The 12,777-nt window shown below is 41.8% G+C and overlaps 1 protein-coding gene across 1 annotated transcript in view; it reads left to right on the top strand.

Annotated features, from left to right (window-relative positions):
- The window catches only part of WDR88 (WD repeat domain 88), a 40,853-nt gene that overhangs the window by 7,414 nt on the left and 20,662 nt on the right, over positions 1 to 12,777 (top strand). The window contains exons 2-6 of the mRNA XM_028529958.2: positions 7,081 to 7,191; positions 8,305 to 8,393; positions 8,991 to 9,054; positions 11,144 to 11,282; positions 11,612 to 11,741. Coding sequence (XP_028385759.1) covers positions 7,081 to 7,191; positions 8,305 to 8,393; positions 8,991 to 9,054; positions 11,144 to 11,282; positions 11,612 to 11,741 — 533 coding nt within the window. The remainder of the gene's footprint in view (positions 1 to 7,080; positions 7,192 to 8,304; positions 8,394 to 8,990; positions 9,055 to 11,143; positions 11,283 to 11,611; positions 11,742 to 12,777) is intronic.

Genomic DNA, 12,777 nt, shown 5'->3' with positions numbered 1-12,777 from the left:
GAAGAGGAAGACCAAGAAACTGAAGACTTATTTGAACAAATAATGAAAGAGAACTTCCCCAATATGGCAAAAGAAATAGACTTCCAGGAAGTCCAGGAAGCTCACAGAGTCCCAAAGAAGTTGGACTCAAGGAAGCACACACTAAGACACATCATAATTACGTTAGCCAAAATTAAAGAGAAGGAGAGAATCTTAAAAGCAGCAAGAGAAAAAGAGAGTTATCTACAGAGGAGTTTCCATTAGACTATCAGCTGATTTCTCAAAAGAGATCTTACAGGCAAGAAGGGGCTGGAAAGAAGTATTCCAAGTCATGAAAGCCAAGGACCTACATCCAAGATGACTCTGTCCAGCAAAACTATCATTTAGAATGGAAGGGCAGATAAAGCGATTCTCAGATAAGGTCAAGTTAAAGGAGTTCATCATCACCAAGCCCTTATTATATGAAATGTTAGAGGGACTTATCTGAGAAAAAGAAAATAAAAAACATATAGTAAAAGGACAGCAAACTCACAATTATTAGCAACTGAATTGAAAACAAAAACAAACTAAGCAAACAACTAGAACAGGAACAGAAACGCAGAAATAGAGATCACATGGAGGGTTAGCAACAGTGGAGTGGGAGGGGGAAAAGGTACAGAGAATAAGTAGCATAGAAAGTAGGTAGAAAATAGACAGGGGGAGAGTAAGAATAGTATGGGAAATGGAGAAACTAAAGAACTTATTAGTATGACACAGGGACATGAACTAAAGGAGGAGAATGTGGGTGGGAGGGGGTATACAGGTTGGAGGGGAGTGAAGGGGGAAATGGGACAACTGTAATAGCATAATCAATAAAATATATTTAAAAAAGAGAAAAAAGGAATATGTTTATAACCATGACTGAGCTTCTGGTCAAGATGGCAACATAGGCAGACATGACTCGCCTCTCCACACAACTCCATCAAAATTACAACTAAAATATAGAACAACCATCACTCAGGAACATCAGAAATCAAGTTGGATGGAAGTCTGACAACTACAAAATTGAGTCGATTGGAAGCGTGACAACTATGGAATTGAAGAAACAATATCCATCCAGATTAGTAAGAGGGTCATGGATGTGGAACAGGCTGGCTCCACACCCATGTGGATAAAAATTCAGGTGGGCTATCTCAGGAGTGAGGAGCCCCAGACTCACACCAGGCCCCCTAGTACAGGGTTTTAGTGCCAGGAAGATAAGTCCCCACAACTTCTGGCTGTGAAAACCAGTGGGGATTGAGTCAGTTCAGGAGGCTTCTGGAGTCCTAAGCAGTTCCTCTTGGGGAACCCACACACAGACTCACCCACTCAGACTTGCACCCTGTGAGCTCCAGCACCAGGGTGGCAGCTTGAAGGGCACCAGTGGTACACAGGGAGACACTGAAGTGTCTGGCATCAGAGCTGACAGAGGCTATTGTTCCTCTACCGAGCCCTCCCCACACAAAGCCAGTAGGTTGGTGCCATATCTGAGACTCCATCAACCTGGCTAACACTGAGTGACCCAGCCTGGACATCCACAGAGGCTCTACCTGCCCCCCCCCCCAACAACTTATGGGCCCACCCAAACTGTTTTTCCATAGGAATGGCTGGACTTGGCCCCTAAAATCCTATCAAACAAGCAACAGCTGGTTTCAGTGATCCCTAGCAGCAGCCAGATTAGAGTCACAGCTTGACTTCATTTGGGAATCTTCAAGCCCAGCACAAGTAGCAACCATCTTACATTGCTTTACAGCTCAGGCAGGGGGTCCTGGGCAAAACACAGATGAGGGCTGACCTTGGCCTGCACCACCTGGGAAACCCCAGAGCCAACACACCCAATGGACACCACCCCACCCCTGCATAGGTGATCCTCCACGGAGGGTGGAGGTTGGTGGTCAGTGGTCATAGCCAGTCCTTGCACCTGACTGGCCTAGGTAAATCCTTCCCATTGATCTGTCAACAGCAACCAAGTCTCCATTACAAGAGGAGGGTGTATTCAGCCCATACAAAGGGCACACCTCAAGTACCCAACTTGGTTGATGGGGGGAGACTGTGTCACTGGATCCTACAGGACATCTACTACACTAGGCCACACTACCAAGACATGGAGTCAAAGGAGCTCTACCGAATATATAGAAACAAACACAGGAAGGCTGCCAACCAAAGGAGACATCCTGCCAAGGTTCCCCTCCCCAGTCTTATACATTATATTTCCTTTACTTGTCTTATTGCATGAGCTAGAACTTCTGATACAATGTTGAAAAGGAGTGGAAAGAAAGAACACCTTGCCTTGTACCTGATCTTAGTGGGAACGCTTTGAATTTCTTACCATTAAGTATTATGTTAGTTGAAGGGGTTCTTTTCAATTGTGTTTTTTTCCCATTACTATTTATGCCCCTTATACCCTCCTTCCCCTGCAATTACCACATGGTTGTCCATGTTCATGAGTCCTTTTTCCTTTTTTGCTTAATGAAGGGCTTTTTTGGTAGCTATTTATTTGTCAAGTTGAGAAGTTCCCCTCTGTTCCTAATTTGCTGACCAATTTTTGTAATGAATGAGTGTTGGATTTTGTCAAATGCTTTTTTTGCACCTATTGCTATGATCACATGGTTTTCTTTTTTAGCCTATTGAAGTGACAGATTACATTAATTTATTTTTAAATATTGAACCAGTCTGGCACACCTGAGAAAATCCCACTTGGTCATGATGTATAATTCTTTCTATACATTTTCAAATTCTATTTCCTAATATTTGGTGAAGAATTTTGCATTTATGTTCATGAGAGATTCTGGTCTGTAGTTTTCTCTTTTTTGTAATGTCATTGTCTGGTTTTGGTATTTGGATGATGCTAGATAGCCTCACAGAATGAATTAGAGAGTATTCCCTCTGCTTCTATCCTTTGAAAAAGATTATAGGAAATCTGGTATAGTTTCATCCTTATATATTTGGTAGAATTTAGCAGTGAACCTGTCTGGTACTGGTACTTTCTATTTTGAAAGATTATTAATTAGTGACTCAATTTCTTTAATAGATAAAAAGTTTATTCAAATGATCTATTTCTTCTTGTGTGAGTTTTGGCAAGTTGTAGCTTTTAACGAATTAATCTATTTCATTTTCAAATTTGAATTTAGTAAATTGCATTTCAGGCCATCAAATTTGTGGGAATAGAGTTGTTTATAATATTCCTTGATTATCTTTTTAATGTTTGTCAGATCCGTAGTGATGTCTCTTTTATTTCTATTAGTAACTTCTGTCCTCTCTCTTTTTCTCTTAGTTATCCTGGCTAGAGGCTCATCAATTTTGTTGATCTTTTAAAAGACCAGCTTTTGGGTTCATTGATTTCCTGTTTTCAATTTTATTGATTTATGTTCTAAACTTTATTACTTTTCTTCTTCTTACTTATATATATTCTTTAATATACTCTTCTTTTTTCTATTTCTCTAAGGTGGAAATTTAGATATTAATGTTAGATCTTTTTCCCTATTTAATACATGTATTCAGTGATATAAATTTCCCTCTAAGCACTCTTTACTGCACTGCACAAATTTTGATAAGTTGTGTTATTTTCATTTAGTTTAAAATATTTAAAAATTTTTCCTGAGATTTCTTTTTTGAATCATGTGTTATTTATAGATGTATTTAATCTCTATGTATTTTGGCATTCCAACCATCTTTCTGTAATTCCATTGTGTTCTGAGAACAGACAGTATATGATTTATGTTGTTTTAAATTTGTTAAGATGTGTTTTATGGCCTAGAATATGGTCTACCTTGAAAAGACTATGTATTCTGCTATTGATGGATGAAATACTTTACAAATGTCCATTATATCCAATTGATTGATGGTGCTGTTGAGTTCCACTATGTCTTTAGTATGTCCTGCAGGATCTGTTCATTTCTCATGGAGAGGCACTGGAGTCTCTGACTATGAGAGTAGCCTCATCTACTTCTCTTTGCAATTTTCTTAGTTTTTGCCTCATGCAGTTCAGTGCTCTGGTGTTAGGCATGTACCCATTAAGAATTATTATATCTTCTTGGAGAATTGACTCCTTTGTTATTATGTACTACCCCTTCTCATCCCTGATAGCTTTTCTTGCTGTGAAGTCTGCTTTGCCTAAGACTAATATAACACTTCTTGCTTTCATTTTCTCATCTTTACCTGAGGACATGCTTTTTGATTTTAGAGTGAGGAGAAAGGAGGGAGATATAGAAAGAAGGAGAGACACATTGATACAAGAAACATTGACCACCTCTTTCTCATATGTGCCCTGACCAGGACCAAACCCACAACCTAGAAATGTGCCCTGATGGGGAATCAAACCCATGATATTTTGGTTTATGGGCAACACTCCAACCAACTGAGCTGCACTGGCCAGGGCTACTCTTGCTTTCTTTTGATTAGTGTTAGTATGATACATTATTCTCCATCCATTTACTTTTAATCTATATGTGTGTTTGTATGTAAAGTGGGTTTCTTGTAGATGACATATTGTTAGCTTTTGTTTTTTAATCCATTCTAACAATCTCTATCTTTTTAATTTGTGGATTTAAATTATTCAAAGTGATTTTTATATAGTTGTATTAATATCTACCATATTTGTTACTGTTTTCTTTATTGCCCTTGTTTTTTGCTCTTATATTTGCTTCCACTTTTAGTCTGTCTTTTATGGTTTTAATACAACATTCTATGTGATTCCATTTTCTCTCCTTTGTTAGCATAGCAGGTATAGTGGGTATTTTTTTTTTTTTTTTACTTTTTTTATAGTGGTTGCCCATGAGTTTGCAATATATTTACAGTTAATCCAAATCCACTTTCAAATAACACTATGCCACTTCCTGGGTAGCACTGATACGGACTCCAGCTTGTGGGGTCCACCACATTGTGGATGAGACACGAGACATTCACGTGGACTATCAAGTCCTGTGGAGGAAAAGAGACAGCATGGCTTTCCTCTCAATGGGAGCAAAAGCCATGGCCATCGCTGTGACCGGCCTTTATTGGGTTTCTCAGCACATTACATGGTGGTCCTCATTTACTATGCAGAGGTTCGCTTTAGGTGCTTACCTTTTATAGAAAACAAAGGAGCTGATGCCGCTAATCACATCACAAACGAGGGATATTTGCAAATGAAAAGGGAAAAGTGGTTGAACCAGTTACACTCATCCTTGGAAGAGTTAGCATGGATTTTAGGATGTTACTTTGTGGTAAATGTTTGCTGCCTCAATTCAGGGTGAGGGAGTTTTAGCAAAAGCAAGTCTCAAAGTGGCCTACGTACATTGCAGGCCTGATTCCCCATGGGAGAACCTATCTGTGGGCGTTGGTCCTGTGCATCTCCAAGTGGGAGATGGGCCCATGCCATGCAGAATGGTCTCCTATATCATGAGTACTTTATTGTCAAGTTTTAAGAGCTCTTTATATAGTCTGCATACAAGTTCCTTATCTGATGTATGATTTGCAAACATTTTTTTCCATTCTGTGATTTTTTTCACTTTCTTGATGTTGCATTTGGAAGCACAAAAATTTTAATTTTGGTAATGTACAGTTTGTCACAGTGGTTGTTGCTACTGCCTTTTGTGCTTTTAGTGTCATATCTAAGAGACCAATGCCTGATCCAAGTTCATGAAGATTTAGACCTGTGTTTTCTTCTAAGAGTCTTGTGGTTTTACTCTCATGGTTAGGTCTTTGATACATTTTGAGTTAATTTTGTGTATGGTGTGAGGTGGGAGTCCAACGTTATTCTTTTGTATGTGGATATCCACTTTTCCCAGCAATGTTTGTTGAAAAGATTATTCTCTTTCCATCGTTAATGATCTAGGCACTCTTGTCAAAAATCAACTGTCCAAAAATATGAGGGCCTATTTTTGGATTCTCAGTTCTATTCCATTGATCTTTATGTCTATGCCAGTCCTACACTGTCTTGATTATTGTAACTTTTTATGCAGTAAGTTTTGAATTTGGGACTTGTGAGTCCTCCAGCTTTGCTTTCTTTAAAGATTGTTTAAGGTATTCTGCTTCTTCTGAGTTTCCATATAAATTTTAGGATCAACTTGCCAATTTCAGCTAGAATTTTGATGGAATAGTGTTGACTGGAATCTGTAGATCATTTTGGAGATTATTTTCTTTTTTAAAAAATTAAAAAATCCTCACCAGAGGATATATTTATTTTTTATTTTATTTTTTAAACATCTTATTTATTTTTAGAGAGAGGAGTGGGGAGGAAGGGAGTAGGAGAGGAAGAGAAATATTGATATGTGGGAGAAACATCAATCAGTTGCCTTTTGTACATGCCCCAATCAGGGACTAGTCCTGCTATTCAGGCATGTGCTCTGACCACAATCAAACCTGTGACCTTTTGCTTTATAGTACAATGCTCAACAAATTGAGCCACACTGGCCAGGGCTTGGAGATTATTTTAATCTTAATGATAGTAAATCTGATAATCCAAGACCATAGGATGGTTTCCCATTTATTTAGTTTTTTTTTTTAAATTTTTTGTACAATGTTTTGCACTTTTCAGAATATAAATTTTATATTTTTTAAAAAATTTATTCCTATTTTGATGCTTTTATACATAATTTTTCCTTAATTTTCTCTGGATTGTCCATTGCAAATATATAGAAATACAATTGATTCTTTAAAATATTGATCTTGACATGTATAAAGGACACAGCAACAACACCAAGGGGGGTGGGATTAAGGGTGGAAAGTGGGAATGGCTGGGGTGGTGGGGAGGGGTGGGGGGAACGTGGAGACAACTGTACTTGAACAACAATAAAAAATGTGAAAAAAATAAAATATCTGAAATATTTCTTTTAAAAAAGTAAAAAGAAATTCGTACTGATGAGTTCTTTGAGTTGTCAGACATTACACAGCTAAGCCTTTTAAGTGATTTATTTTCTGGGTATAATGCCAATATTTGCATTTTGACTAATTTTTATAGCTATTTTTCTGGACTGTTCTGACCCAGGATCCAGCATCTAGCATACTGGTATAAAAGCAATAAACTTGAATCTTGCAAAAAAAAGTTTTGATCTTGTATTCTGCACTCTCCTGCTGGATTTGTTTGGTTTATCTTTTTTTCAGATCCCATTTCAAATTCTGAGTGGACACCGGCACATTGTGAGTTCTTGTCTCTTCTGTGTGGATGACACAAAGCTCCTCAGTGGCTCCTATGACTGCACGGTGAAGCTGTGGGTAGGTGGCCTCATGTTAGGTGGAACCAAAGCATCCTATAAGCTTATGTCACCTCTTATGGAGAGTCCCTAGTACTGATTTCTAGGCTCTCAAGGATTACAAAGAGTTGGAGAGGCCTTTCTGAGCAAAGTGCAAGAAGGAGAAGCAAAGTGAGGGCTCACATTAGTGTCAAGCCACTGGAGAGAGATGAAGTTAGTGTAGCTGCTGTTAGGCTGTTGATATGGAAACAGTGGGAGCAGGAGGTGAAGGCCACTGGACTGGGAGCTCCTCACCTTTTCTTGGAGGATCCCAGTAGTGCCTAGGGCCCAGCCGGAGTGCCTGGGCCATGCCATTCCTTTGGGTCTCCTTCTCACTTGGAAACTTGAATTCTATCCACAGACATGATATGACCAGGCCTGGCTGGTCACAGAGGATAGAAAAGTGGCCAGGCCTGGGACCTGTTGATGAGGGCAGGTTGGTAGAGGCAGGCCTGAGGTCAGTGTCCCAAAGTGCAGGAAGCAGGGTCACAGGGAACAAGGTTGCAGAGAGGTGGTCCCCAAGGACTTTTCTGAAGCCTTCTGGGGATAGCCGACAGACCCTGGCAGGCCTGTTGGGGGCCGTTGCTGATCAGTCAGGAGCAGGGCTGGTGGATGGCAATGTTCCTCAGGGGCTAGGCCACAGACGACCGTGTGGCTGCCGCTGGCTCAAGACAATCAGTTCTGAGTTTTGTTTTGTCCTCTGGCTTCAGGGGCAGGAGAGGGACAGGGTGGTATGAGTCGAGGCTGGTTTCTGGGTTCCCGTTCAAGTAACCGGGTAGAGGATAGGTTCTCACCCTCCAGATGACCTTGGAGGAGCATTCTCTGTGTCATTGGTGGGTGCCATGGCCAGGCAGACCAGGCAGGAGGGTTTGGGAACTGTCTAAGGGGTTCAAACCTCGCATTTGGGACCCACTAGCTGTGTGACCCTGGGTGATGCCCTGTCACCCTTTTGAGCTGGAAAGGTGTCACAGGACCACGTGGTTCTCACACTTTGCCTTTGCAGACAAGCTCAGGGCAGATGTGGAGCTCAGTTCCCAACTTCAGTCAGCGCCTCAGTGACCTCTCGCTCTCTGTCCCTCTCCCCTGTTGATTTGAGGATGCTGTGGATGGATCTGTTGTTCGGGATTTTGAGCACGGGCCCAAAGCTCCTGTTTTAGAGTGCAGTGTCACGGCTGACAGCAGAAGGTGACCTTTCCTTCCCTTGCACTGGTCAGGAAAAGTGGGAGTGAAGAGGCAGGCCAGCGTACAGCACACCGGGGACAGTTGAGTAAAAATAATATGGGGATTTCACTGTCATGGAAATTTATCTTATGTAGGAGACAAAGATTGCCATGGAAACATGCAATATAACAAGGCAAAGGTACATTTGTTATTTTACAAAATCTACAATAAAACATTTCAGAGTGAAATGGGCTGTCTATTAAAGTATGTTTCTGTTAAGTGATTGATCTTTGTGAGATGTACATACCACTTTAGCAGAAGATGGTCAGCTATGGAACAGAAGAGATGATACCTTTAAGGCCCTGAACATGAAAGAGCGAATTCGGATGGCTGAGGGAGTAAGGAAGAGAATGGTGCTGGAGTGATGGTTCTGCATTAAGTTCTGTCTGTTTTCAGCAAGAGTCCACTGCTCTTAGTGGGGTGGGGAGTCATGTGGCATCTTTACAGAAATTCCTCTATTATTTGCAATCTTGGTTCTAAATTATCAAAATGTTTTATGAGGAAACCATATGCATAACTGTCTCTGTCATAAAGACCCTATGCTCATCATTTTATTTCCAGAATTGTCGCAGCGGCCTATGATAAGACAGTGAGGACTTGGGACCTTGAGACAGGCAAGCTGCTGGTAAGTTTGCCCTGCCCTGGTGGAGACATCGCAGCACAGGGTCTTGACTGGGCCTCAGGGAGCCTTGGGCTGGGTGTGGGGTAGGGAGAGAAGCCAGTCTTCCAGGAAAAAAGAATTTTCTCCAGGACCCAAGATGGTAGAGGGCAAGTATTGGGGAAGGAAAGCTTCCTGGAGCAGGCAAAAGGGGGCTCTGTGTGAAGGATGAATACCCGGAAGGATGTGGGTGGGGTGGGGTAAGGGGTCATGGCATTTCAGGCTGAGGGAAAGAATGCCATTTCATGGCATTTCATGGCACCTCCCCTGTGATGTGTCTGGATTTGATGAGGCCACAGGAAAAGGCCACCTGGCAGGAGCATAAGGGTTCTGGGCCCTTCCCAATCTGCTCTCCATGTTGGAGGGAGTACCACCCACCCTTCCAAACCACTCTGAGACCCCTCTGTCTGCTGCCCAGTGCCCAGGCAGCCCCTGCCCTGGGCAGGCATCTCTTCAGGGTCTCCAGTCCCATCCCGTCCCCGCACAGTTCCTCTTCACCTCACCTCTCCCCTCCTCCTCTTTTTTCTCCTTAAAAAAACAATCTTTCTCTTAGTGCAAAGATCAATTTATAGTCATTGTAAATTTTTTTTAGAAAGACAAGCCTATATTATAAATATAAAATCTTAAAACTCCCAGAGATTTTGCTGTCTCTTTTCCTTATACATGTTTACATATGAACACAGACAAGTATGTTCTGTTAACAACATAGTATCATTTAATCACACATCAGCATCATCTTTTTTAATATGTGTGTGGAACAGACAGGTCTGCTGTATTTCACCTTTCCCTGTGATAGGACATTGAGGCTTTTTTCAGTTTATTGTAAACAATGATACAATGAGGAAAGTTTGCATATAATTTTTATACATGTGCACCAATGGTTTTTGGATATATAGCTGGATTTTATTGCTAATTTGGTATTTGATCTTTAAGCATTTCCCCAAATGTTAATTTCTTCTCTTATAAGTTTCCTGTTCCTGTTGGCCAGCTTTTCTATTTGGGATGCTTTCTTTTCTTTAAATTTTTTTAGTACTTTGATTTATTTTGGTTGCACAAGCCATCCATGCCACTTGCCACTCATAGGGCCAAGTTCATGATGCACTGCTGCTTGATAAGTTACTTTGAAACCTTGCAGCTTCAAACAACATGCATTTATTTCTCACACAGTTTCTGATGGTCATAAATCTAGCAGCAGCTTAGCCGGGTGGTTGTGAGGTCACAGTGAAGCTGTCGTCTGGGGCTACAGTCATCTGAAGGCTCAACCGGGGCCAAGGACCCGCTTCCAGGAGGTGTCATGCTGGCTTTTGGCAGGAGGCCTGTTCCTCTCCACATGGGTCTGTCCATGGGGTGCTTGAGTGTCCTCAGGACATGGCAGTTGACTCCCACAGAGCAAGTGACCCAAGAGAGAGCAGCAAGGCAGCCATAGTTTCTTTGAGGACTGTCACTTCTACCACATTCTGTTTACTCGAAGCAAGTTGCCAAGTCCAACTCACACTCAAGAGGCAGGAAACTAGGTTCCACCTTTGGAAGGAAGGACTGTCAAATAATTGGTGGGTACATTGTAAAACTGTCACCATGGTGATACTAGAATTTGTAACAGACACACAGATCCTCCTTTCCTAGAATGTTGAGCAGCTCTTTGTCCCCTTACTGTGGTTTGGTGCCAGCCTTCCCCAGGGGACTGTGAACTGCTCGAGGGCCTGGGGCTGCAGTGTCTCGTTTATGGTGCCAGGTGATACCACTTGCTTACCAGAATGAACAGGAATGAAGCTGGCCATCGGTAGAACCTTGCTGCCAGGTCTGTGGGGTGCCCCTCTAATTCTTGTTCATCTATCCTGGACACACATTAATTAATTACATTTGTTACCAGAATAGATTAATTAAAACAAATAAATGTAAAAAATTCCATTTCTTATTTGCAGTAGCCCACTATAAGCACTCAAAGGCTGCATGTGGCCAGAGGCTAGGATATTGGACCATTTTCACCAACATAGAAAGCTCTACTGAACAGCTGGGCTAGAGCGAAAACAACCTTTTGATTGTTGCCCTATTTCAGTGGAAGATCAGTCTTGAAAGCATCATATCCTCCTGTAAGTTTTCTCCCGATGGTAAATATGTGGCCTCAGGCTTGGATGTGGATCATGGAATCTGTATAACAGATGCGAAGGATGCCACAACTGTGTCACTCGTCAAGGGTGAGTTTGCATGGCCAGGAGCTGTGGGGTATCTCGGCCCCTCTCATGGCCCCTTGTGTGCTGTGGGGCATTACCCATTCAAGAGTGAATCCCTATCAGACTGGGAGCACTGCTGGGACAGGGAGCGGGTTTACCGTGCTCCTTGTTCAAAGCCTGACACAGGTGGTATACACTCAGGAATTTGTGAGTGAACAGATCCCAGAGAAAACTGGAACTGTGTTTCTGGAATATTGTCACTGTGTGGGGAGAAGTTTGAGCCTCTGGGCTGCGTGAAGCACGTGACTTGGAATGAGGAATGTGCATAACAAGATCCTTTCCCTCTGCCTCAGATCATCACAAAAAACCAGTCACGGCTTGCTGCTTTGACCCTGATAGCCAGAAGGTGGCTTCCGTCTCGTTGGACAAGAGCATCAAGATCTGGGACGTTACATCCCAGGCCACAGTGCTCACCATCACCCAGTGAGGAGGGGCCCCAGGAGGCTGGGCAGTATCCTGTAGCAGAGAGGTGGGTGGGGGTCCCCATTCATGCTGGATTTGGCCTGCATGCTTTCAGCCTGTGAACCACCATCCATGTTGGGAATCTCCAACTTGGCTGTGGGTGCTACAAGGAGGTTGGAGAGGGAGAAGGGGAAGAAGAAGGGCAGCATAGGGAGACTGCCAGCTGTGTGCATCTGTTTCCGTGTGAGCCAACATAATCTCAAAGGACTTTGGAGCTTGCAAGGAGTAAACATAAACCCTTTGTTATATTTATATATTTATAAATGTAAATCTAGAAAACTCAAGATGAGAAGGAAAGTCAACTGTACTTACCCATACTTTTACTTATTATGCTCTGTCTTCCTTTCTGGTGGTTCACGTTTTCTTCTTTTACTGCTTTTTTTTCTCTGTTCAGGAAAACTTCCCTTAGCCACTCTTTTAGGGTAGGTGTGAGGGCTATAAAGACTCTTAGTTTTCCTTCATCTGAAAATGTCTTGATTCCTCCCACCATTCCTAAGGATAATTTTACTGGATATAGAAATCTGGGTTGACAGGTTTTTTCTCTCAGCATTTGAAAACTGTCATATCACTTTCTCTGGCCTCCATGGTTTCTGACGAGAAATCCATTGGCATTCAAACTGTTTTTCCCTTACAGGTGGTGTCATTTCTCTCTTGATGCTTTCAAGATTTTTGTCTTCTGTTTTCAGAAGTTTAATTATGATGTGTCTGGGTATAGCTTTCTTTGAGTTTTCCTATTTGGAATTATAAAGGTTTTTGTCTTTTGCCAAATTTGGTAAAATTTCAGACACCATTTGTTTGATTACTTTTCAGCCCCATTCTTTCCTTTCCTTCTGGAGCTCTGATAAAACGCATGCTTAGATATTTTGTTATAATCCCGCAGGTTTCTGAGGCTCTTGGGGTTTTTTCAGTTGACTTTTTGTATAGGTTCATTTATATTGTCTGACTTCATAGTCATTAACGCTTTCTTCTATCCTCCCCCTAAGTTTTTTTATTTTGG

The sequence above is a fragment of the Phyllostomus discolor genome, chromosome 12 (assembly GCF_004126475.2).
Source record: "Phyllostomus discolor isolate MPI-MPIP mPhyDis1 chromosome 12, mPhyDis1.pri.v3, whole genome shotgun sequence".
Classification (NCBI taxonomy): domain Eukaryota; kingdom Metazoa; phylum Chordata; class Mammalia; order Chiroptera; family Phyllostomidae; genus Phyllostomus; species Phyllostomus discolor.
The sequence above is the reverse complement of the archived record's forward strand: the minus strand, read 5'-3'. Positions and strand labels throughout refer to the sequence as shown.